The 25,190-nt window shown below is 41.6% G+C and overlaps 1 protein-coding gene and 1 long non-coding RNA gene across 10 annotated transcripts in view; one reads left to right on the top strand and one right to left on the bottom strand.

Moving 5' to 3' along the window:
* Positions 1-24,947, top strand: part of MIA3 (MIA SH3 domain ER export factor 3) — a 57,677-nt gene extending 32,730 nt beyond the window's left edge. For 3 of the 9 annotated variants that reach the window (XM_077886825.1, XM_077886830.1, XM_077886824.1), the window contains exons 7-29: positions 5,683-5,814; positions 8,274-8,295; positions 9,037-9,125; positions 9,410-9,487; positions 9,575-9,685; positions 11,091-11,162; positions 11,336-11,440; positions 12,108-12,230; positions 12,317-12,428; positions 13,481-13,536; positions 13,627-13,717; positions 13,801-13,939; positions 18,815-18,916; positions 19,589-19,649; positions 19,773-19,808; positions 19,887-19,954; positions 20,079-20,179; positions 20,325-20,462; positions 21,172-21,240; positions 21,363-21,442; positions 21,583-21,654; positions 23,085-23,235; positions 24,113-24,947. In XM_077886825.1, coding sequence (XP_077742951.1) covers positions 5,683-5,814; positions 8,274-8,295; positions 9,037-9,125; positions 9,410-9,487; positions 9,575-9,685; positions 11,091-11,162; positions 11,336-11,440; positions 12,108-12,230; positions 12,317-12,428; positions 13,481-13,536; positions 13,627-13,717; positions 13,801-13,939; positions 18,815-18,916; positions 19,589-19,649; positions 19,773-19,808; positions 19,887-19,954; positions 20,079-20,179; positions 20,325-20,462; positions 21,172-21,240; positions 21,363-21,442; positions 21,583-21,654; positions 23,085-23,235; positions 24,113-24,423 — 2,319 coding nt within the window. In that variant the 3' untranslated portion in view covers positions 24,424-24,947. Of the gene's footprint in view, positions 1-3,862; positions 4,135-5,682; positions 5,815-8,273; positions 8,296-9,036; positions 9,126-9,409; positions 9,488-9,574; positions 9,686-11,090; positions 11,163-11,335; positions 11,441-12,107; positions 12,231-12,316; positions 12,429-13,480; positions 13,537-13,626; positions 13,718-13,800; positions 13,940-18,814; positions 18,917-19,588; positions 19,650-19,772; positions 19,809-19,886; positions 19,955-20,078; positions 20,180-20,324; positions 20,463-21,171; positions 21,241-21,362; positions 21,443-21,582; positions 21,655-23,084; positions 23,236-24,112 lie in introns of those variants that run through there. The other 6 variants (XM_077886833.1, XM_077886827.1, XM_077886831.1 and 3 more) reach the window with 5 other exon arrangements.
* LOC144307238 (uncharacterized) lies at positions 2,415-3,758 on the bottom strand. The gene is made up of 2 exons (XR_013374160.1): positions 3,463-3,758; positions 2,415-3,215 (listed from the first exon to the last, which is right to left on the bottom strand). It is a non-coding gene; the product is annotated as an uncharacterized LOC144307238 (long non-coding RNA).
* Positions 24,948-25,190: the final 243 nt, after the last annotated feature.

The raw sequence follows: 25,190 nt of genomic DNA, 5'->3' as shown, positions 1-25,190 counted from the left end.
TCATATAGAAAATTCCAGGGACCTTGAACACACAAACGTAACCTGATTTCAAGACTTAGGATAAAGCTATGGTAATTAGGAGGGCATGGTGTCAGTGTAGGCAGTGGACAAAAAGATCACTGGAACAGAACAGACAATCCAGAAATAGATCCATCCGTACCTGGAAGTGGACTTCTGACAAAGGTAGAAACACAAAGTGGAGAAAGAGAAGTGTGTTAAACCAACAGGACTGGAACTATTGGAAATATCCCTGTGCAAGAAATTGATCCATACCTTAATCGTACACATAAATTAACTCAAAATGCTTCATTGAACTGAATGTAAAGCCTAAAACTATAAGACTTACAGGAAAAAAAAGTTAAGCAAATATTTCTTAGATTTCACACCAAAAGCAGGATTCACTCAGGAAAATTGGATAATTTGGATTCCATCAAAATAAAAACTTCAGCTTTTCAAAATACACTGTTAAAGTGAATGAAAAGACAAGACACAGATTAGAGAATCACTGGAAAGCATATATGTGAACAAAGACTTATATCCAGAATATATAAAGAACTCTCCAAGGTCACTAATAAGAAGTAACCCAGTAAGTAACACTTCACCAAATAAGATGTGTGCATAGGAAATAAGCACATGAAAAAATGTTCAACATCATTACTTTTCTGGGAAAAGCATATTTAAACCATCACGAGTTATCATACATACTTCTTAGAATGACTAAAGCTAAAAGGAATGATTTAAATTAAAATACCAAATGTTAGAGATGTGGAGAAGCTGGAAATATATACTGTTGATGGGGCTGTAAAATGGTACACCATCTTGGAAAACCACTTGTCAGTTTCTTAAAAAGGTAATTGTCAAATGATCCAACCATCCCTCTGCTAAGCATGTACTCTTGAGAAAATAAATCCTGCATCTACATCCATCTACTTACATATCAATATTCATAGCCTCTCTGTTTATAAAAGCTAAAAACTGGAAAAAAAAAAAAAACCCAAAACACCTCAAATGCCCAACAGCTGAATAAATAAGCAAATTGTGCTAGATCCAAATACTGACCGGCTACTCAGCAACAAGAAGGAATAACCTATTGATGTATGTAGCAACATGGGTAAATCTCAAGTTATGCTGAGTGAGATGAGCCAGAGAAGTAGAATATGTGGTGTATCACGTATTCCACATATAAAACTAGGAAATGCAAACTATTAGGATAGCAGTTCTCCTTGGGGTGGGGACAGGCCTGGTCAGCAAGTGGTGGGAGGTGGGATTCCCAAGGGGATGAGGAGACTTGTGGAGGTGAAGGATACGTTGTTTGAATGTGATGACATTCTCACAGGTGTATTCGTAGGTCAAAACTTAAACCAGATTGTGCACTTTGAATATGTGGTTTATTGCATGTGAATTTTATCCTGGAGCCGTATAAAATATATTTGTCTCTCGCTACTTTCTTTTGTAGAAGTAGTAGTCTACACTTTTCTCTCCCCTTCTTTAAAAAAAAAAAAAAAAAATTCTGGAAGCCATACCCTAGCAGTATATATATATATATATATATATATATATATATATATATATATATATAATTTTTTTTTTTTCTGTTTTCACAATATACCTTAGTGTATGCAGCAGCTCTTCTTTTGATGGACGTTTGGGTGGTTTGCCATCTTTTGTAATTATAAATAATACTGGAATAACAGTTTCGTTCATATATCTTTTCTTTTTTTTTATAGTTTTTTAAAATTTTTATTTATTCATGATAGTCACACACACAGAGAGAGAGAATGGCAGAGACACAGGCAGAGGGAGAAGCAGGCTCCATGCACCGGAAGCCCAATGTGGGATTCGATCCCAGGTCCCCAGGATCACGCCCTGGGCCAAAGGCAGGCGCCAAACCACTGCGCCACCCAGGGATCCCTCATATATCTTTTCAACATTTGTTGTGTCCACAGTATCTTTGAGATCTTTAGAAGTGGGATTGTTGCCTCAGAAGGTAAATACAGGAGTAATTTGGGGAGATGTTGTGAAGTTACCATTCATAGAGGTTTGTCATTTTGTATGAGATACATAATGATGAACAGAGTATGAGAATACTTGTTTCCCCTACATCCTCTCACCAACAGAGTATGGTGTCAGACGTTTAGATCTTGCCAGTGTAAGTGAGAAATGGTATCTCAGCTTAGGTTTAGTTTGTATTTCTTTTATTATGAGTGAGGCAGAGCATGTTTCCATATGTTTGTGAGCTATTCCTATATCTTTTCATGAGAGCTGTTGATTCTTTATTTTGTTCAGCCCATTTTTTCTATCGGTTTGCTGGCTGTTTTCTTCCGTTTACTTGCACAGTTATTTAGATTTTAGGGATATTATCCCTTTGTCTCTAATGTTACACATGTTTTTTTCTCCAGTTGTCACTGTCAAACTTTTTGACATTTTGCTTTTTCTTTTTTTTTTTTCTGTGTGTAGGGGCTAGACATTTTTTAAGCAGTTGTTTGCAAATCTCTTCTCTTGGATTTTGAGACTTAGGAAGGTTTTGCTCACTCGTAATACATCGAGAAATTCACCCATGTCTCTCCTAGTACTTGTGTTCATTTTTTTTTTACGTTCAGGTTTCTGATTCATTTGCAATTTATCCTTATGAAAAAAAATGTTAACTAAAATGTTAGTAATAACTAACATTTAGTCAGTTGTGACTACTAACATGTAGTAACTAAATGTTTTTTTTTGTAACTAAATGTTATAACTAACATTTAGTTACTAACATTTAGTTACTTAAAACTACTAACATATGTTAGTTATAACTAACAGTAAATGTTAACTAACTAAAACGTTAATTATTACTAACATCACTTAATGGAAAAGTGTCTTTTTCCCCAGCTGACTTGTATTGTATCCCAAGTTCTCAATGCAGTTGGGTCTGTTTTTTGGATTTTCAGTTCTGTTCCGTAATCTATATTCTTGGGCCAGCACACCATGCGGTTTTCATTGCAGAGCCTCCTTGCCACACCTCCCCTCCCACCCCCTCCCCTTGCTCTTTTTTTTTTTTTTTTTTGAGGATTTTCCAGATCTTGTGTGTTCTTCTGAACTGACTTTAAATACCGGAACACATACCTTTTAAAGATTTGCAAACATCAAGTTTTCCTCCACGTTAAACGTCCCCCGTTTCTTCCACTTTTAGAACGTGTCTATGCACAGGCCTGGTCCTGGCTCCACGTGTCACGTGACTGTAAAATACGGGGCCCTGCGGTTTGGTGTGGTGGGGACAAGGCTCCTTCCAAGAAGCCTTAATTTCTGGGGCGCCGGCCGGTGAGACAGCGTGAGCCAGTGGAGTGGACAGGGAAAAAGATGGGGTGGGGTGGGGGTGGGGGGATAGTGGGGTGCGGATGGTGGGGGAGGGGGGGCAGAGGTCCCGGGGAAGGCCGGCCTCGCCCTGGGCACCGCGGCCAGCCCGGGGGACGGGGTGGGGTGGACCTTGTTAGGGCGGCCGAGGCTGCCGTCCGCGTGGGCTGCAGGACCGGCGGCTGGGGTCCCCGCTCGCAGTGACCCCGGGCCGGCGCGGGGGGCGGGGCGGGGGGCGGGGCGGGACGGGGGGTTCGCCCCAGCCCGTCTTCCCCTTCCTCGTCGCACCCCGGGGCCCTTTCCGTGGCGCGGCGTCCCCCAGCTCCCGCGGCAGGTAAGCCTCGGTCCGCGCGCCTCCCGGGGTTTCTCCCGCGCAGGTCTCCTCGCTCTTCCCCGCCTGGCTCGCCCGCCGCCGTCCGCCGCCGTCCGCCGCCCTGGCCCCGCCCCCCGGCCCCGGCCCCGCCCCCGCACGCGCGCGTACGTCCTCCGAACGGGCGGCGTCTGATGACGTCTTTTGCAGGAGGCGTAGGGCGGAAAGGGCCGGCGGCTGGGGAAGGCGAAGTTCACTCCCAGCGTCCGCCTCCTCGGCCGGCTCCTTCCCGGAGGAGGAAACGGTGGAAAGGAGGGGGGGGCGGAGGGCTCCGGTGCTGTTCCGCGGGGGAGCGTCGGCTCCGCGCAGCGGCCCCCACCACAATGGACTCCGTTCCCGCCACTGTGCCTTCTGTCACCGCCTCCCCGGGGGACTCGGAGCTCCTGGGACCCCTGTCGGTGCTCTACGCGGCCCTCATAGCCAAGCTGCTGGAGGTGACGGCCCCCATTCCCGGGGAGGGTCCCCAGCCCCGGCGGGCGAGGGTGGGCGCGGTGGGCGCCTGGCGGGGCGCGGGAGCCCGGGAGTCGGGCCGGCCCGGGGCGGCAGGACGTTGCGGTGCTGTCGAGGGAGGCGGGAGGGGGGAGGGGATTGTAGGAAGGCTTCGGCGCTGGTTCGTTCGCCATTGGTTTCTCAGAGTGTACCAGGCACTGTGTTATCTCTGGTGCGCAGTCAGGATCTCTTCGGGTCCCTTTCCACGGAGCCTCGGCGCTGGTGTGAGTGTCTGTGTGTGTGTGTGTGTGTGTGTGTGTGTGTGTCGGGGGGGCGGTATGATGGTCACTTGTGTGGTCGGGGAGGGCGGCGAAACTGTACAATCAGGCAGGTGTTCAGGGCGACCCCAGTCGAGGAAGCATTTAAAATAAAAGCCCTGTGTTAGGTGGGAGGCGGTCACATTCAGAGCAGTCTGGCCCAGTTCTCGGGAGCTGTGTCTGAGCTTATTACTCAGCATTTGTTTTCATGTGACAGTCGAATAGGAAGGACTAAGGAAAAGCACATTATTTGGGTTCGTTATCATCATTTTGTTGTTTTTTAAAAGATTTTTATTTATTCATGGGGGGGGGGGGCAGAGACCGAGACACAGGCAGAGGGAGAAGCAGGCTCCCTCCAAGGAGCCTAATGTGGGACTCGATCCCGGGTCTCCAGGATCGCGCCCTGGGCTGAAGGCGGCGCTAAACCACTGAGCCACCTGGGCTGCCCATCATTTTGGTTTTATGTAGGGCCACGAAAGTCGATTCCTCTATAGGGTGTTCAGTTTTGTGTTTTATTGGCTTTTTTTTTTTTTTAAGTCTTTATTCATGAGAAACCCACACAGAGAAGGAGAGACACAGGCAGAGGGAAAAGCAGGCTCCATGCAGGGAGCCGGATGTGGGACTCGATCCTGGGACTCCAGCATCACTCCCTGAGCCAGAGACAGACGCTCAACCACTGAGCCACCCAGGGTCCCTTTATGTGGCTTTTAAGTCATAAACATCAACTAAGAGGAAAGAAAGTATGATCCAAAGAGATCTAGGCATGTTCTAGAGAGCGTGATGTGATAGGACCTGTTGGAAACTGGAAACATATGTTCAACTTTTAAAGACCTTTTTTTTCTTTTTTTAAAGATTTTATTTGTTTATTCATGAGAGACACAGAGGGAGAGAGGCAGAGACACAGGCAGAGGGAGAAGCAGGCTCCATGCACAGAGCCTGATGTGGGACTCAATCCTGGATCTCCAGGATCACGCCCTGAGCCGAAGGCAGGCGCCAAACCGCTGAGCCACCCCAGGGAACCCGAACTTAGACCCATAATATTTATAATGCACTTCAAGCCAAACAAGAAATATGAGGTTGCCAGTATCCCATCTTTATTGAAGCAGTGGAAGCTCCTGAAGATTTTTGAGGGGGTAGTTACCTGGTGAAGCTTGATTTAGAATTTCTGTGGATGATTCTTTGTTCTCTTGTTAATTCCTTCATGGCTTCTTGTTATTTCTCCTATTTCTCTTTCAGTTAGTTGCTACATTGCCTGATGACGTTCAGCCTGGGCCTGATTTTTATGGCTTGCCATGGAAGCCTGTACTTCTCACTGCCTTCTTGGGAATTGGTTCATTTGCGGTCTTCTTCTGGAAAACTGTCCTTGTTGTGAGTAAATTAAACTTAAACCTTCACTCATCAAGACAACAGATCTATTATAATCACTTTTGTTTCTTTTTCAGTTACTAACATGAACACAAATGCTTATAATCTCTGCATTTCCCATAATCTTATGAAATAATTCAGTGTAATCTTTGTTGGTAAAAACTTATGCAAATAAGACAATGTGCATAATCTTAAGGGGAAAACTTCAACTTATAAATCTTAAATCAAAATTTTAAGATTAAGTTTATATATACCTTCTTGGGTACACATATATGTTCCTAGTAGAATTGGGAACTCCTACAGTCATCTTGAAAAGCAATTAAGTAATATGTATCAGAATCCTGAACATTATTATATCATTTTATTATAGTATAATACCATTAGTTAATTGGTCTTGAAGAGATAACCACTTGTGCACTAAAAATCTTATATAAAGGTGTTCAGTGGAACACTTTTAGAATGAAAACTTGGTACAAACTAAATGATCCATAGTAAGGGGATTGATAAGTTATTGTACATCCATATAATGGGATACTAGATAACTATTTATGTATTTCAAAGATATTGGGGCCCAGAAAATGCTCACAATTTAATGTCAAATGGAAAAAGGCATAAATGAAGACTGCTAAGTGTAGGTAAACTGTATATTCTGTACATAAATATATAAAAATGTACAAATAGAAAAAATGCCACAAGACCAAGAATAGTAAAAAATAGTGGTATCTAGGACACTAGGTAATTTTGCAGTATTTTTTTTATATGTATCTGTTGCACAGATTTTTAATTTGACCATGCGCTGTTTGGCACATAAAATATTTTTATTTGGAAATACAGATTACGTAGTTTGCAAAGACATACTATTAAAATTTTTATTCCTTGAGGGTCTGTGCAGAATTTGTCTTTTGTGCTTGTCTATATATGTACACCCATACATACTCATTCTTGTGAGTGTATTGTGTGTTGTATTGTAGATAGTTGTCTAACATAACTGGAGAAAAAAGTCATTTTGTGTAAATGAGCTTTGCAGATGAAAAGCTTTCAGTTTCAGTTGTGGCTTAGCTGGTAAAGTAGCGAGAACATTGGATGCATGTCTTTCTAAGATTGATTATTTCTTTTTTCTGATGTCTTACTTTCATAAGCTTTCTCTCCTTGCACGAGTGATGGTAAAATCACTTAAAAAGGAGCATCATTTGCATGGATTCCTGGGAAGAGTCCTCTAACCTCATCGGACTTTTCCTGTGGTAAAAGGAGAAAGGGAGCATAGAAAGGATGAATGAAAGGGGAAAAGATGAAAACGTTTTTATTTCCCACTCTTGTTTCTCCCATCTTAAAAATCCTAAAACCTGCTTACATTTTCACAGAATGATGAGGGCTTTATGTCCTAAGTGTTGCTACTCATCCTCAGAATTTGGCTCTGGAACCTTGGTTCCTGCTATCCCTGCTCTCATTTGCCTGCTCTTTGCTTCTTCCTACCTCCTCCTGCCTATTGATTTGGGTGAAAGGAGGGCCAAAGAAGCTTACTGTCTCATTAGCAAGGCTGTGACATTAGAGAAACAGTCATTTCTTTTTGTATTGGAACTCTGAGTGCATTTTCCTATAACATTATAAGTGGTGTTAGATGCTGTAATAATGAGATACGTGGATGATTTATGGACTGATTTGAGTATCTCATTACCACTTACAACTTTTGAAAGTGGAAATAAATTCTGGGTTACAGAGACATTTAAATAACAATTTTAAAAAAATCGAGTACCACTTAGATTTTGTGACCCTATAATTGAGTGCTATCTTTAGAGATGATTTGGTGGTTAGTTGGTGTTTCTCTTGTTGCTTGTGCATTTCTCTCTAGCAGTCTTCTTTCCCTTTCAGGTTTGTGATCACTGTGTTTAGGGGCTTGGGATAATCAGATGATCCAGCATAATTATTAGATCTCTAAGTTTAGCCAATTGGCAACTTTTAATAGGATTTCAAAGAAGTTTTCTGGTGAGAGAAAGAGACATACCTTGGGACAAAGATTATGCCTTTAATTTTGTTTCCTGAAATTATCTTTGAATAGCCATGGTTTCCTGACCTCATTCTGGCTATTTGGGGGTTGTCCAGTGATCTAGTAAAAGAAACATTAGTATATTTAATATGAAAATAAGCAATTCCATTATTAAAGTTAAATGCTTTAATAAAATTGGTACTCATTTAATGGATAAACATACCTTTAGTTAGAAAATGAGTTACTTTAGAGCTTTTATCTATCAGAAACTGTAAGGTAATCCCTACCAGTTACATTTGAAATGCTTTTTAACCTTTTCTTTTTTTTTAATCCTGTGGATTGTTATGATGAACCAAACTTACTAAATTTTCATTTACTTACTTACGATTTAACTGTCATATATAATATTTCTATAGTATAATGTAATATTTCTGTTAACAAAACGTTTTGACATCAAATTTAATTTATTTTTTTCTAGGTAAAGAGTAGAGTCTATCAAGGTAAATATTTAGGCTTATTTTGTTGTTTGTACTTTTCCCTCAGTTTTGGTGCTTGATACGAGTTTCATATAAGCTAGAAATAGATACAGTGATTTCTGATGTCTGATTGAGTTACTGACTCCCGAGTGGTTTTATTAACCTTCGGTTGCTAGCTTAGATGACAGAGTAGATGGTGATGCTACCAGTGAGCTAGGAGAGGAGACCGAACAAATTGTGGGAGTAGGAAGAAGATGACCAGTTTGATTTGGGGCAGATTAGCTTTGTTGATTTAGTGGACATTTATTACATGTGAACAGAGTTCCTGTGCTAGTGGTTTAATCAATATGGTATCTGTTTATTTAAGTAGATAATTTGAGGAATAGAGATGTAAACCAATGTGCTTGTCTTTTTGTCTTTTTCTTTTTGCAATTGACATATTTTTGAAATGGTCACATTTTCTAAGAAGAAAGGTACTCCATGAAGGGAAGGATATCAAGCTAAAATATTTTATACCCTGTAGCCTATCTTTGAGATAAGTGTAAATTGGAATCTCATTGAAAGAAGGGTCTTTATATATTTTTCTTGAATTTCAATAGTATTTTTACACCATTATTGGTATTAACTACAGGTTGCTTTTTTAAAGGCGTAATCGTTACGATAAGTTCTTTTTTCCTCATAGTGCTAGATAACGTACTGCTAATACGTTGGGTAATTTAGTTTTATTTAGTCCTCATAATCTTATGGATTTCCCCTCCCTTTTAGTCACTGAACAACAAATTTCTGAGAAGTTGAAGAACATCATGAAAGAAAATGCAGAACTTGTACAAAAATTGTCAAATTATGAACAGAAGGTATGTTATGTTCTTAATATATTATAGTTAACTCTAAATAACTATTCTTATATTCTTTCAGTATTTTCCCCTCATGATTCTAGCTTGAATTATTTCCTCCTGTTCTATGGGTCTGTTGTTACGGTATTTTAAAATTTCATTATTTCCTACAAAGCATCCAAATCTGAAATAATCATCATATGCGTAAAGTACGGGTTTCTTCTCTAATGGGTTACCACTCAGAGATAAGTTCTGATAGCCCTGTGGTTTATATTTCTGAATTCTGTGTGTCTTATTTTATATAGATTAAGGAATCAAAAAAACATGTTCAAGAAACCAAGAAACAAAATATAATTCTGTCTGATGAAGCAATTAAATTTAAGGTAAAAATCCTCTCTTTTTAAAATTACTTTCTAAAAACAAAAGAAAAATATGAGTAATTATTATTGATCTTAATTTTTTTTAAAAAGGATAAAATCAAGAAACTTGAAGAAACAAATGAAATTCTGGACGATACAGCTAAAAATCTGCGTGTTATGTTAGAATCTGAGAGAGAACAGAATGCCAAGAATCAGGACTTGGTAAGAGTTTTGCTGCAAAGCATTAACTGTAACTTGGCTTTCAAACTGTTCTGTAGATGGGGTGGATTGAACTCTGCATTTTCCCGTGCCATAACCAACAGAAGATTGGGAGTCAGGGAAAATGAATCTACATCCATCCTTCTTTATGGAATCTTAAATGCTAGTACCACAAGCTGTTATTTTCATGATCCTAGGAAGTATTTTTGTCCTCAGGCTTGGATAATTTCCATACTGCTTGGCTCTAACCCCTGAAACATGGAGAGCAACTAAGAAACTGTACTTTGTTTGGTTTTGCATGATTCCTTTTATTTAAAAAAAATTTTTTTTAAGGTTTTATTTATTTATTCATGATAGACAGAGAGAGAGAGAGAGAGAGAGAGAGAGAGAGAGTGTCAGAGACACAGGCAGGGGGAGAAGCAGGCTCCATGCTGGGAGCCCGGGGCGGGACTCGATCCAGGGACTCCAGGATCATGCCCTGGGTCAAAGGCAGGCGCTGAATCGCTGAGCCACCCAGGAATTCCCCTCCTTGGATTTTTTAAAAAGATTTTATTTACTTACATGAGAGAGAACACAGAGGGAGAGGGAGAAGCAGACTGTCCCCTGAGCAGGAAGCCTGACTTTGGGCTCGATCCCAGGACTCTGAGATCACGACCCGAGCCGAAGGCGGATGCTTAACTGACTGAGCCACCCAGGCATCCCCTACATGATTCCTTTTAAAAATAGTTTTAGAACTGTAGGAAAGTGGCAGTGATATTAATGTTGGGTTTCCATATATCACACACGCAGTTAAGCTTGTGCACTCGGCTGACCATGTACTTGCCAGGTTTCTCCACTCTGAATTTACCTGTTCCCACTCTTGGGTGTACTCTTTGGAAGGAAGTAACTATGCCCAGCCCTCTCTTCTAAGAGTGAAGAGTATGCTCCACCTCCTTGAGGAGGCAGTACCTTCACAGATTATTTGGAATTCTTCTGTAAGACAGATTTTTCTATTCTGCCTCAAGTCCCACCATTCTTAGTTTCAGGCAAGAGAATTTTTAAAGTCACTTTGGGGATTTTTTTTTTCTATACCAATAGGAGAAACCATGATTTGAACTAGATTACTTAATTTTTTTTTTCTTCTTTCTTTTTTTTCTTTTTTTCTTTCACCTTTTTGTCTGGTCACCTACCACATTATCTCATAGCCGGAAAGGCTGTGGATAGCATGTAACAGAGCTCCAATTATTTTCTTCTTTCCTTATCTCTTTATTATATTCTTGACTTTTCTCCTTGGCTAAAACTGAATCATCTGCTTTTACCTGATATGTAGAGGATGGCTCTGGGATAATGTTTCATCTTTTTAGCACAACATATCCCACTGTTTCTACTAAAATCCTCATACATTTTTTTGTGTTCTTCCAAATGGCAGATACTGGAAAACAAGAAATCTATAGAGAAGCTGAAGGATGTTATTTCAGTGAATGCCTCAGAATTTTCAGAGGTAAAGCTGCCTATAATTTCTGCAAGATGTTCATAGGTTTAATAGTTTTGTTGAAGAGCAAACATTTGATCTGTGCTAGAATATGCAATAAATGAAAACTGTATGTTTCTAGTTGGGAAGGTGTAATACCCTTCCTTTAGAATTTATTCACTAATAGGAGTGTTTTGCATTAGGTTCAAATTGCCCTTAATGAAGCTAAACTTAGTGAAGAGAAGGTGAAGTCTGAATGCCATCGAGTTCAAGAAGAAAATGCTAGGCTTAAGAAGAAGAAGGAACAGGTAAAGAAAAGTTAACGTCCTAGATTGTGTGAATTAGGGGACCTGAGTATCATTACTTCTTGAGTATCTTTTCTCAGATCTGTTTTTAAGGAAATGAAATATGTATGCAGAATTCTATTCTTAGATGTGCAAAGTTTTAAACTCCCAAAATTGAGTGCATGTATATATTCTCCATCTGTTCTGAATTAAGATCTTTTCTATAATTTCTTATAGCTATCAGAATGTAATGTAGTCTTTGTCTTATCAAATACCAACCAGTTATTCATTTGAATAGTGTCAGTAAGATGATTTGCTTTTGACCAAAGAATTTGGTATTTATAACCCTCCTTTGAGTAATTACTGTTCACCAACCAAAGTAAGGTTACATGACCTGCAGTGTGGACATGGGAGATAGTGAGATGTGCTCCTTTGTCCCTATTGAAGTGAATTATTTGAATTGGCTGCAATTTTCTGAAGGATACAGTAAACTGGATGGACTTCCTTGAGAGTTGTTGTATTCTTACTGCAGTTCTTAGGATCGGGGCCACTCTCCCCTGTCCCTTCACCAAGGCTTCAGTCCATAATGACAGGTCAAAGTGTAGCATGACTCTCTGTTTCCCGGTCTTATTCACTTGGCCCTGAAATGTTCAGTGCAAAAGCCCTATTGGAAATTCATGTGTTTTTTTAGTTGCAGCAAGAAATCAAAGATTGGAGCAAATCACACGCTGAGCTCAGTGAGCAAATCAAATCATTTGAGACATCTCAGAAAAATTTGGAAGTAGCTCTTACTCACAAAGATGATAATATTAATGTAAGTTCATTCGCTTGAATACATACTTAATTCTCCTGAAATCTGCTTGAGAAGCTCTTTCTAATACCCTTTTGCATCTTTTCTAGGCTTTGACTAATTGCATTACCCAGTTGAATCGGTTAGATTGTGAATCTGAATCTGAGGATCAGAGTAAAGGAGGAAGTGAGTTAGATGAGTTAGCAAATGGAGAAGTAGGAGGTAAGTTCAGTTTCAGGGAGGTTGGACCTCTTTTTGTGTTCCTGTCTTTAAGTACACTGATGCTCCTCTTTGGACTAACTTCCTCTTTAAAAAAATCTATTTATTTTAGAGAGAGAGAGAGAGAACGAGCAGGGGGAGGGGCAGACTCCCCATTGAGCAAGGAGCCCGAGGCAGGGCTTGATCTCAAGGCCCCGAGATTATGACCTGAACTGAAGTCACGAGCTGGGCACTTAAAATGACTGAGCCACCCAGGTGCCCCTGACTAACTTCCTTTTAAGTGTTAGAGCTGTAGGTGTCTATCTGTATGCACTGGACAGAGGTGGGTTGCAGGGCTGTGACATAGCAGTGGGTGTGCAATGAATGTGGACTCTGCTTTTCCATCCCACCGAGGACTGCTTGTGTGTGTATGTACTGGAGCTGGGACCGGCATAGTTGTGACTTATACCTCTAAGTGTAAACACGGTTCAGTAGAAGAAATTTATTTCTCCCTCAGTGCTGTGGGGATGACAGTTGAATTTGGTTGTCATCATCTCTGTAGCTCTGCAGTTATAGAGCCTACAACCAATTTCAAGAGGACTGAAGTGCTGGGGGCCATACACTAGGGCCGTGAGAGTGGAGCTAAAGGGTAGCAGTGTTTACTGATAAGGGACCTGTTTCTGGACACTGTTCCAAATTGGACATTCCTTGCACAATGGGCATTTTCAGCCACACCTGGTAGCAGATATAAGGGATGAGCAGAAGATTAAGTCTTTCTATATGAGATACCTGACCAGGGGTATGTAGATCTGAGGGAGAAGAAAGAGCCTTAGTTCACACATCCTTTCTTGTTTGAGAATGGCACAGATGGCATTTTTCTTATATAAACTGGGAATTCACTTTTTGAATCTAAGTTTGCAATTCTCTGAAAAGTCACGGAGCTTAATTACTTTTCCTGGTTGATTTGTTTTTCCTTTGAATGTTTGAACATGGCAGTTGTTTAGTTTGGAGGAAATCAAGAAAATAGAGTTAAAAAGCAAAAGAGGAAAATGCAATTAAAGTCTTTTGTATTTTAGGTGACCGGAGTGAGAAAATGAAAAATCAGATTAAGCAGATGATGGACATTTCTCGGGTATGATCTTTTTTGTGGAGTACCCTAAGTGCCTGTGAATGCTCATCGTGCCTCCTTTGTAAGGATAGTTCTCTCTTTCGGAATTTTTAGACACAAACTGCAATATCGGTAGTTGAAGAGGATCTAAAACTTCTGCAGATTAAGCTTAGAGCCTCAATGTCTACTAAATGCAACCTGGAAGGTAGGCTGCTTCCTGAAAAGAAAGTGCTGATTCTTACCCCTTGCAGACTAGCACACACTGCTCAACTGTTTTATCCTTTACAGACCAAATAAAGAAATTAGAAGATGACCGTGATTCACTGCAGTCTGCCAAAGCCGGCCTGGAGGACGAATGCAAAACCCTGAGGCAAAAAGTGGAGATTCTGAACGAACTCTATCAACAGAAGGAAATGGCTCTGCAAAAGTAAGATGTTCATGTTTCGTCATTAGCAGTCTTGCCGTGTAAGTGAATGTGTGAACTGTTGGACAGAATTTTGTCTTTTTAAAAGATTATTTGTAGGGTTTTTTCTGTCTGCAATTTGTAGAAGTTTGTCTTTCTTCCTTTCTTGTTTCCCATAATTTGCATTTTTCTTTCCATTGGAATCAGTTGTCAGAAATTGTTGCCTGTACTTTGTTTGGCAAGTAGTGGTTTACTGGTGTGAATGATTACCACCGAGACGTGCTCCTTGAGGATCCACTTCATTTCGTGGCTCCATGGCATACTTCACTTTCCTTCTTGATCATCCTATGTGTTCTAATACTCCTTGATCCAGCTTTTCAGAATCGGAGTGGTTTGTAAGACATGATGTTTAATAGAATAAATACTCCAAATGGAATATTCAGTAATTTGGAGATATCCTAAATTTTGGACCTTTAGTTAGATTCTCAGATTAAATGTTACATACTGTAATCATGGTGAGGATATTTGGAGTTTTAAATATAGACATGCCTGTTTAGTATGTATATTTAGGTATTAATTTTCTGAAATCTACATCTCAAATTTGAAGTTAGGTGTATGTTTTTAAAGATGCACTTTTATAGTTCTAAGTTTTTTTTCTCCACCAAAATATCTGAATTCTCTACAAATAGGTTGGCAGTGGCAGTGGCTGTTCATGATTGGTCTTGTTCTTTACTCTGGCATATATCTACCTCAGCCTTTGAGAAGGCTTATCCTGCTGAGCAAAGTTAATCTTTTTTAAGTGCTCAGGCTATTACTTGATGCCACGAAACATCGAAAGCATACCACTAATGTTTTCTCTGATCCTTTGCTCACCATGCAGTCAGTTTAGATTTTCCAGATTTCGTTCAGGCCAGTTATAAATACTTGGCCTATTTCAGAGAAATATTTCTAATTTCATAACTTTATTAAAATTTTTTGAATTTTTTTATTCTTTAAAGATTTTATTTATTTGAGAGAGAGAAAGCACAAAGGGAGAGTGAGAGGGAGAAACAGACTCCTTTCTGAGCAGAGAGCCTCATATAGGGCTCAATCCCAGGACCCTGAGATCATGACCTGAGCCAAAGGCAAATACTTAACCAACTGAGCCACCCAGGCTCCCCGACCCCATTACTTTTTTTTTTTTTTTTTAAAGAGCATTTCTTTGCCACCAATAGTAATCTTCATTTCCTAAATGGTAATTCTTATGATAGTCATCATGGCACTGTTTCATTCAGTTCATCCAGCATGCGCTGAGTCACCTTGTCTGGTTTGTACCCTGCTCTCCATCCCCAAAGCCTGTGTTAGTTTGGACCCATATCCTCTTTCCTGCTAGTCCGTGACTGGTCACCTCTCTCCACTTTCCCTTTCTCATACCCCCTCTTCCAGGCTGTCATCAGTTCCCTCTCAGCCTAGAGTGAACTTATTTAAAATGCAAGTCTCTGCAATGGCCTCCTGGGCTTAAAATCTATCAAGAGTGCTCCGTTCTCTTCTGGATCAATTCCAGACTCTTGCACAGGCAGGTAGGACACTTCCCCTTAGTTGTTTGGAGATGCCTCTTCAGATGCATTTCCGCAGGCAGCTTCCGATACCAGCTTTCTGACCTGCAGCCACACCAAACACAGTTCTTCATGCCACTCTGAGCCTTGTGTGCTGCTTTCTCTGCAGTAAAATGTCTTTTTACAGTTTTTCCACCTGGCAGTTTCTGCCTACTGAAAGGTTTATGTTCCTTAAAATCTTTTCTGGAATGCCTTGTACCATAAATAGGTAGGTAGCTATAGAGACTGGGTGAGTGCATTTTGCCTGTAGAGACTGAGTGAGTGTGCCTTTTCTTCTATAATATGGCTTCTAAATCTACTTGTTACTGGGGTACCTGGCTGCCTCACTTGGTAAAGCATGTGATTCCTGATCTCAGGGCTGTGAGTTTGGGCCCCACGTTGGATGTACAGATTATTTAAAAATAAAAAAAAAATTGTAAAAAGTAAAATAAATCTACCTGTTACTATTTGCTTTCTGATTGATGGCTTGTTCTGTGTTCCTTCCTTCCCTGTGTCTTTGGATTGTTTGAGTATTTTTAATAATTCTGCTTTTCCTCTTTTTAAGCTTGATAGTTAAAGCTTGCTCTCTCTTCGTGTAGTTACCCTAAAGACCACAACATGTGTCCTGAACTTGTTGAAGTATGACATACATGAACAGATTTGCCTCTTTCAGGGCTTGAGCTCCTGAGTGGGGTGTAGATGCTGTCTGAGTAACATAACTTAGTTCTCTGTACACCTCCAGCACTTTCTGGCCAGTTCTGCTGACACACACGTGCATAGTTCCTGTGTAGCCCTTCATTCTCTCCCCCATCTGTAGTCTTTCCTTGGGGGTCCCTTTTATTCTCCAGAAGGACATCCTTTAGTTACAGATTTGATCAGTTTATCTTTGTATGAAGACATCTTTTTAAGGATTGTTACAGGATGGCTGTAAGATGGTTGCAGTTACTTAATATCATTACTTTGAAAATAACCAGTTACTTTCTGGTTTGATAGTTCCTTTGAGGAGTCCAGTGTCTGTCATCTCATCCCTACTCAGTTTCTCATCACTGCCCTTGCAGCTTACAGCCTTCCGTCATGCTTTCTGCTGCTGCAGCAGTGTTATGGGGAGGTGTGCAGGTGTGGAGTGGGAAGTTGGGGTTGCATTTTTTGCTTCTCTGCCCTCCCCTATCTTATTTGCATTTATGCTGCTTGAGGTCATTGACACTTCTTAATTTGGGGGACCTTTGTGTATTGATTGTGTTTCATTCTATCTTGTAAGATTCTATTTAAACTTTTTTTTTTTTCATCTATGTTTCTTACATTTTTACTTGATTTGCTACATTCTGGATGGTGTTTTTTCTGACCTGTCTACCTTGTGTGCTAAACTCTCTTCACTTCATTTTGTCAAATTGGCTGCTAAAACCATTCATTGGGTTTTTGTTTTTTTTTTTTGAAGATTTATTTGAGAGAGAGTGCACACTTGTGTACATGAACAGGGGCGAGGGATGCATGGGGGGGGGGTAGGGGGCTAGCAGGGAGGAGAAAATCCCCAGCAGACCCTCTGCTGAGCCAGGAGCCTGATGCAGGGCTCGATCCCGATCCCAGAACCCTGAGATCAGGACCTGAGCTGAAATCATAAGTCAGATGCTTAACTGACTGAGCCACCTAGGTGCCTCTATTCACTGAGTTCTTAATTTCAATTACTATGTTTCAGTTTTATAGTTCTGCCAAAATTTATAATTTTGACTTTCACTTCTTTGAATATAAAACCATAATTATTTTAAAGTCTGTGTAATGCAGTTATGGGTCAGTCCCTCTTGTTTTTTAGCTTTTGATCACAAGTGTGTCTGGTTAGTTCTCACTGAGTGGCCAAATTGTCTATAATAATTATAGAGGAAACTAAAGGTCCTGGATGCTGTTACTTGCCTACGGAAAAGATTTCAGTTTATTTGTAGCATGAGTTCCTTACTTTAATCCAGTCAGCAATTCAGGTCATTTAAAAAATGGCCTCGTCCCTTCAAAAGACACCGTGTTGCCTCTTTGCACAACTCTTTTTAGTCCAAATCCACAGCCTCAGACTTTTAGTTGGGGGGGGGGGGGTCCCCCTCATTGGCAACCTTGAACTCCACTTCATTTTTCTTTAAACCCAGATCTGTTGAAAGCTCTGCTCAGTCTCCTTATATCTTCATTGTCTTCTGTGCATGGAATGAACCTGGGGAAAAGGTGGCTTCCGATGCCAGGCTTTCTCGTAATTCTGAGATTGCTTTTTTTTCTGGATCTTGGCCTCATATATTAAACTTGTTAGCTAGTATCTTAGCTTTCTGATGCCTTCAAGCACATTCTTTATATAGTTTTGTCCAGTGTACCAATATATTATAGCCATTCATAAAATACTTTGCTGAGTATTGAATGGGCCATTATAAAAGAATACATAAACCTTTTTCTCTTTCCTGTTATTAAACCTTTTTTAACTATATAGCTCTTCTTATTTTGCTTCTCAGAAATTTAAATTTCAAATGTCTTCTGAATTCGATTTCTAGCAAAGATGTACAAGGGTAATAAGAAAATAACGTTTTTAAACTCTTAAATGCTGCCGTCATTGCAATCTATTTTATAGTACATGGACATCTTGAGCTTGAAGGTTAATTGGATTAAAACCAGTTTTCAGTAGGCAAGATTGATTATGGAACAGCTGGGATTCTTTTTCTGTTGCATTCACTAGATGTTGCTTTTTCTGATTTTCTCTTTCTCAAATCACAATTCCATTGAAATGGGTAGTAGTAGGCGTTCCATATCTGAAGTGCAGGAATGTTCTGTGATTAATTGCACAGGTTAGAAGCTAGAAGGCACATTTTAAAAGGCGCCGCCTTTGTTTGGCTCACTGTCTTATCTCGGTACCCATCTTGGGTTAAGAAGCTGTCCTTTCTTGGTAGAAATAATGGAAGTCATTATAGGTTTTTCTGTGGTGAGAAATAAGAGAAGTAATTATCCCTTGCTTTGAGAAGCTTAATTGTGTGAGGTTGATCGGCCATGGCCTTCCACAGTCAAGTTAAATGACCTTTCAGCGTATAAAGCACTAGGAGCTTTCCCATACGTATAGAGTGTGTTTGACATTTGTTAAACTATTTACTAGCGAGTAAACAATCATGAGAAGTTATAAAGTGCGGGTGATTCGCTGACAGCCCAGAGGTTGATTTTTATCCCAGAATGTCAAGTTTGGACTCTTTTCTGACATTGTATGTCTGTGCGTTTTAGCGGGGAGGGGAGGCAATGTGTGACCAGAGGCATTCAGACAGACTGCTGGGAAGGCAGAAACACGTCTGACTGACACCTGATTTTGTCTTAGGAAACTGAGTCAGGAAGAGTATGAGCGGCAGGAGAGAGAGCAGCGGCTGTCAGCTGCAGACGAGAAGGCGCTTCTGGCTGCGGAGGAAGTAAAAACGTACAAGTGAGTTCAGCTTCGAGGGTGGTGTCTGGGACAGGGAACCTCTGTTGGTGTCTTTCAAAAGCAGGTTATGTTGTGTAGAACAGAACAACAGAACATAAGTAAATGGTCACAGGATGTGAATACAGTTTAATTCCTATGAGAAAAAATGAATTTTAAGTTAACAAAGGAAAAAACTTTAACAACCATTGCCTTCTCCCCAGTACTGGCAAGACTGTCAGGGAACTTGGTTTGTGCCAGCAGTTCCACGTGATTCTGCGTGTTGGAGGAATTCTTTCAGGAAGCCGCCTTGCTATAGTGATGTTTCTGAAATCATTACAGTGGTTGTGCCACTTGGTAGACACAGTAGTCACAACTCTGGGAACTTTTCTGTGGCTGTAATTATAGGAAGAAAAACCTTTGTGGAGGAAGATAGTCATAGCAGGATTGCTGGAGGACACTGAAGAGCAGTCAAGAAAATTACAGTGTGTCAGCTCAGACTCCAGGCATTAGATAATCAGGAAATTAGGCAGTCTTAGTTTTGATCATGTTATACTGACTGTAACCTTGTAAGTATGTTTCTACGTGTGAATGGAGTCTGCAGGAATGCAGGTGTTACAGGGAGGGGGATATGGTGAGACGTTCAGATTTTTCTTTAGTTGCACTTTAATTGATAAAAGCACATGTGATTTTTAGGCGTAGAATCGAAGAGATGGAGGATGAGTTGCAGAAGACAGAGCGCTCGTTTAAAAACCAGGTAATTGCCTTGCCTCACCCTGCCCTGCCCTACAGCAGCAGGATTCTTCTTGTCTGATAGAGATGATTGTAGCGGCTGCTGTGAGGAGTCCCCACATGGTTTTCCATGTATTGTCTTTTTCAGATTGCGACTCATGAGAAGAAAGCTCATGATAACTGGGTAAGATTTTTTTTTTCCTTTCTTTCCTTGTGTGTGTAGTCTGCCACAACTGATTCAGATCTGATTTTTCCCCAATAGCTCAAAGCTCGTGCTGCAGAAAGAGCTATAGCCGAGGAGAAGAGGGAAGCTGCCAACTTGAGACACAAGTATGAGATCTGGAATTCCACTTTCTCAGCGACTTCTCAGGATTCCAAAGGCAGTGCTGCTGGGTATCTAATAAGGAACTGATGCTGTATTTCACATTTAAGTCCATTCTTTTTCTGTATTCAGGTTACTGGAATTAACCCAGAAGATGGCAATGCTGCAAGAGGAGCCTGTGATTGTGAAGCCGAGGCCGGGCCGACCCAGCGCCCAGAACCCTCCGTGGAGAGGTGGGCCGCGCTCTCAGGGAACAGCATCCGGGGCTGTGGTGCAAGTATATATGCACTACATTCTCGTCCTGATGCCCTAGAAGTCATCCCAGAATTTCCTAATGAAAAGTTGCCTCTAAGCGGTAACGTTTGCTGTCATCTTCAGGTCCTTTGAGCCAGAACGGCTCTTTTGGTCCATCCCCTGTGAGTGGGGGGGAGTGCTCCCCACCTCCCACGGCTGACCTGCCTGCGAGACCGCTCTCTGCTACGCTGAATCGAAGAGAGATGCCTAGAGGTGAATTTGGTGAGCATCCACATTTTACTTGGCAGCAAGTTGTTTCTAGAGGTTCCTCCACTTCTATTTGAGAATTCTAATGAAGATAGCGTTTTAGAATTTGGGTCTGTCCCTTATAGAGAAAAAAGTGTTTTAATTTGTTGTGATGTATAGTCTGCTGTAAGATCTGCTTTAGAATAGAACGTGTTTATTGTTATTAACATTAATATAAGTATTTTAGATACATAAAAATATTTTTATAAGAATATATAATTACTGTTTCTTTATTACTGTAAAGTAGAAGTCTTTATCTTTGCATTTCTATAGAGTAACTCCCTTGGATGTTGTAAAAGTAGCTTCAAGCCTATATACTTAATACAGCATACACCCATTTCTCGTTAATACACGGTGATGTCTGTTTCTAATCGTAAACACACGTGCAATACTTGGTAAGATACGGAAGTCCGATCACAGACTGAACACATCAGCCTGTACGACTGTACCAAGCCTGTAACTTGAAGCGCCAGCTGCTGCTGTTAACGTGCAGGTTTTATTGCTGTTCTTTTAATCCAACAGCTTTCAATTCTTTAAGTCTGTGCCTACGTCGGGATTTCCCATCATGTATGAGGAGACCCATTTTTAATGTCGCTTTCTAGGTAGAGCTGAACCCTGACCTGTCCACAGTTGGTTGGTTTCTTCTGATAAATCCATACAAGGGCTCTGTTCTTTCTTTCTCAAGGGTCAGTGGACGGGCCTCTACCTCGTCCTCGTTGGTCATCTGAGGCATCTGGGAAACCCTCTGCCTCTGGTAAGGGATCCGAGTGTGTTAGAGTGTAAAGTCATGGAGGAAGTGGGCAGAAGAGCCCTTATTCTTCCTCAAAGGGAATATACATCAGGATAAGTCTAAATCCGTTCTCTGGCCTTCCTCAGATCTGGGATCTGGTGCAGCTCCCACGATGAACAGCAGCTCGAGAAGCTCTTCCCCTACCAAGGTGACGGATGAAGGCAAGGTAAATCCTGCAGTCACTTTGAATTGGAATTAAGTATTTCAGGGAACCTTGAACTTTTGCTATAACCCTCTCTCTGCGTCATCCTTTTGCTGTTTGTGTGTCTGTTATAGCTATACTATCTCATTTATTTTTTTAAAAAGCAAACTGTTCCCCAAGACCCCGAAGGCCCTTCAGTTCCCAGCAGTTCACCTGTGGCTGAGCAGTCGGTAGTAGTAAGTACTTCGAGGTTGAGGACTGAGCTGAGCTGTTACTTGGGTGTATTTCTGGAAAGGATCTGAAGAGCATGACACTAACCCGCTTTGCTTTAAATTGCATGTTAATGCTGACCTTACTGTTGTCTTGGACTTGGAAGTGTTGCTGGGTTGCTGAAATCTGACTGGTTAGTTGGGTTTTTTTCCTCCTCCTTCCTGACTTGGTTAGGCTGTTAACCCGTTTGGAACATGTTTGTTACTAAAGGACGTGGAAAGTCATCACCCTGACTACATAGTGTGTGTCCTTCGGTGTTCCGAGTTCTGAGGCAACGTAAAACAGTCCTGAACAACTTAATTCACCACTTAGGTGTTTGCAAGTGCGCCAGTTAAGAGTATCTCCAGTTGTATAGCAAGCAGCCTGTTTTGAATAACCTGAGAGTACAGATGCGTAATGGAGGAAGGCAGGCTGGAAGTGAAGTGCTGAGCGCTGAACATCTCTCCTTACCCGTGGCCTCCTTTCCCAGCAGTGGCCTTCGGTGATCTCCACATAAATGTGTTCTCTACTAGAGCTGCGCCAGTCCTCATGGCTCCCTGGGCTTCTCTGGGCTGAAATCGCAGTGTGTGTTCTGATTATTTAGAATTTCTAACCCCGTTTCCCATGTGAAAGTCTCTTACTGTAAAGCACGGCATTAACTGGTGCAGAAGGTAAATATTGGGGGTGTGCCTGCCTCTGCACATGTAACCTTGCTTCTTTTGGAAAATGCTTCCAAGTTTTACCACAGGACTCTAGGAACATGCATTTCTTGAGTTTTTATCCAAAGGCAGCATGGATCCGGGACCCCTTTGGAGTGGACGTTAGGGAGGAAGAGGCAGGCGGGCAGGCTTAGAGGCAGACCTGATACAGAATTGCAGTGTGGCTTCTTACATGCTGTGTGACCTTCAGCAGATTATCTGATACTCTGTCTCTGTGCCCTCATTGAAAACAGGATGCTCCTGCTTAGAGATTGAGAGATCGGAGGATTAAAATTCATGAAAGGAAATTGAGTAGTGGGTACCATTACATGTGTAGAGAGTGGATTTTTCATTGTTGTGTCCTGTCCGTGCTCAGTGTGGCAGTAATGCACCGTGTGGCAGTGGGAAGGACTTGAGGGTCTGTGGTAGGGTTTATTAGTCAGGAGTCATTTCTGTTAATGTCCTTCAACTATCCTCTTGCTTTCTCTTCCCCCTGCATATTCCAGCAGTAAGGGGATTCCGGTGAACCATTCGCTTCCCTGCCATTCCTTTAAGCTGCCAGTGGGAACAGACGGGAGGGCTCAAGTTTTTTTGCGCCGGTTCTGTTCTTTGGACAGGTGCCTGACATCTGCTTCGTTGTGTTTCAGCTTTTACTGGTGTTGGTGCTTTTGTGCGTCATACCAGAGTCTCTCAGAACTGTAACTACTTCTGTTCTGCAGGTTCCTATGGCTGCAAAAGGGCCGCCTCCTTTCCCAGGGGTGCCCCTCATGGGCTCCCCCGTGGGCGGCCCTCTACCACCACCCATTCGCTACGGACCACCCCCTCAACTTTGCGGGCCTTTCGGGCCTCGGCCGCTTCCTCCACCATTTGGTATGATGATTGAATAGTAGTAATTGACTTGGAGAGTGCAATTCATCCACTGCAGTTCTCTGTTCCTTTTTGAAACTTTATAATAATGGCTTTTACAGGCCTAGGTAATGAAAGTGCAAAGCAAGCGGAGTACATTTTTAACTTGATTCCTCAAGTTTTTAGGACACACGGGGTGCTGCCTAATTCCCCCATACTGAGATGGGCAGATCTCTCTTGTAGACAAGAGGTAGTAATAGAAATATTCTGCAGATGGGTAGAACTAATTCTCCCAACTTGAGAGCTTACAGAGTCCTCTAGAACAGATGCACGTATTAGGAAACATGAAGTGTGTAATCACCGTGACGGAAGTATAAGCAGTGGGTCAGAGAGAGGAGGGAACTGATTAAAGTTACACTCCTTGCTTTGGGAACAAATAAGGAAGTGTTAGCTCTAGGGAAGGTCGAGTTTAATGCCAGATAAATGTCGCTGAGCTTGATTAGGGGGGAGGGAGCTAGACGGTCTTTCCCTAATAGGGCAGGCACCTGGATTTGGATGGCATGTTAGGTCCGTGGGGAGTTACTGCATGGATTGTTCAGAAGTGGACACTGGAAGTTTCATTTGTTGCAGTAAAGCCCTTATTTTGTAATCCATCATCTTGCTGTGACCAGGGGTACTTTCAAGTACTAAACCAATCCCTTGTGAGAGAAAGATGGCAGACCTGTGTAACAGGAAACACAAGCTCACTAGAGCCGTGTTTAAGTCCTGCCTGTGTGGCTTCCTGGCCGGCTGGCCATCAGCACAAAATTTACCTCTTCTCTGACATCAGGAGAAATTTAAGACTAACCTACCTAGAGTCCTCTACATTTGCCTGTGTTCATATGTATTTTTATTTTTCCAGGTCCTGCTTTACGTCCACCACTAGGCTTAAGAGAATACGCACCAGGCATTCCACCTGGAAAACGGGACCTGTCTCTTGATCCTCGAGAATTTTTACCGGGACATGCACCTTTTAGACCTTTAGGCTCTTTTGGCCCAAGAGAGTACTTTATTCCCGGTACCCGACTACCACCCCCTGCCCATGGTCCCCAGGATTATCCACCTCCACCTGCTGCAAGAGACTTACTGCCTTCTGGCTCCAGAGACGAGCCTCCACCTGCCTCCCAGGGCAGTAGCCAGGACTGTTCACAGGCTTTAAAACAGAGCCCGTGACTCTGACCTCTAACGTGTAGTCTGAGAAAGTGGACTGTGCACTATTCGTTACAGTAAAGGATTTCATTGGCTTCAAAATCAAAAGTTTATTTTAAAAGGTTTGTTTTTAGAACTAAGCTGCCCTGGCAGTGTGCATTTTTGAGCCAAACAATTGAAAAATATCATTTCCCCCCTGAATAAAAACCACCTCATAAGCTAGAGCCTCCTTACAACTTTGAAATGTGCAATAAAGAATACCTGTGTTTTAGTTAATGTAGCGTATGTAATTGCTAAATGATTTAGAATGTCATGAAAAATATGAACATTTCCTGTGGAAATGCTAGAACATGTATTTCCATTTACTATCCTATTTTTAGTGTACACCAGTTGAACACAGAGCAATGGTGTTTATTAGCTTGGTTTTTTAAAATACTGGTCGCAAAGACTGTTATGCTAAAAATGTTTACTAAAAGATCACTAAATTTTCTCTCCCTTCTTGCTGAAGTTCTTTGTAGTAATAGTTCATAAAAATTTGGTTATTAGTATCTCCCGAGTGTCTGTTGCTTCATTGGACTGTTTTCTCATGAGACTGGTGCCCCTCCGAAACCACGTCAAGTCAGGCTCCCTGCTGCTCAACGCTTAGGAGGGTCAGCCTAAAGTCACCTGGGAACACCACAGCCGTGTTCTTGTCCAGCCCAGGTGCGTTCCGGTGACTTCAGCTGCTCACTAAGAATGGTTTCCTGGCTATGAGCTTCTATTAGTAGCAGGAGCTGTTTGACTGGGTTTTC

This window comes from Canis aureus, chromosome 38 (assembly GCF_053574225.1).
Source record: "Canis aureus isolate CA01 chromosome 38, VMU_Caureus_v.1.0, whole genome shotgun sequence".
In the NCBI taxonomy this organism is placed as follows: domain Eukaryota; kingdom Metazoa; phylum Chordata; class Mammalia; order Carnivora; family Canidae; genus Canis; species Canis aureus.
This window is presented reverse-complemented; position numbering and strand designations above follow the sequence as displayed.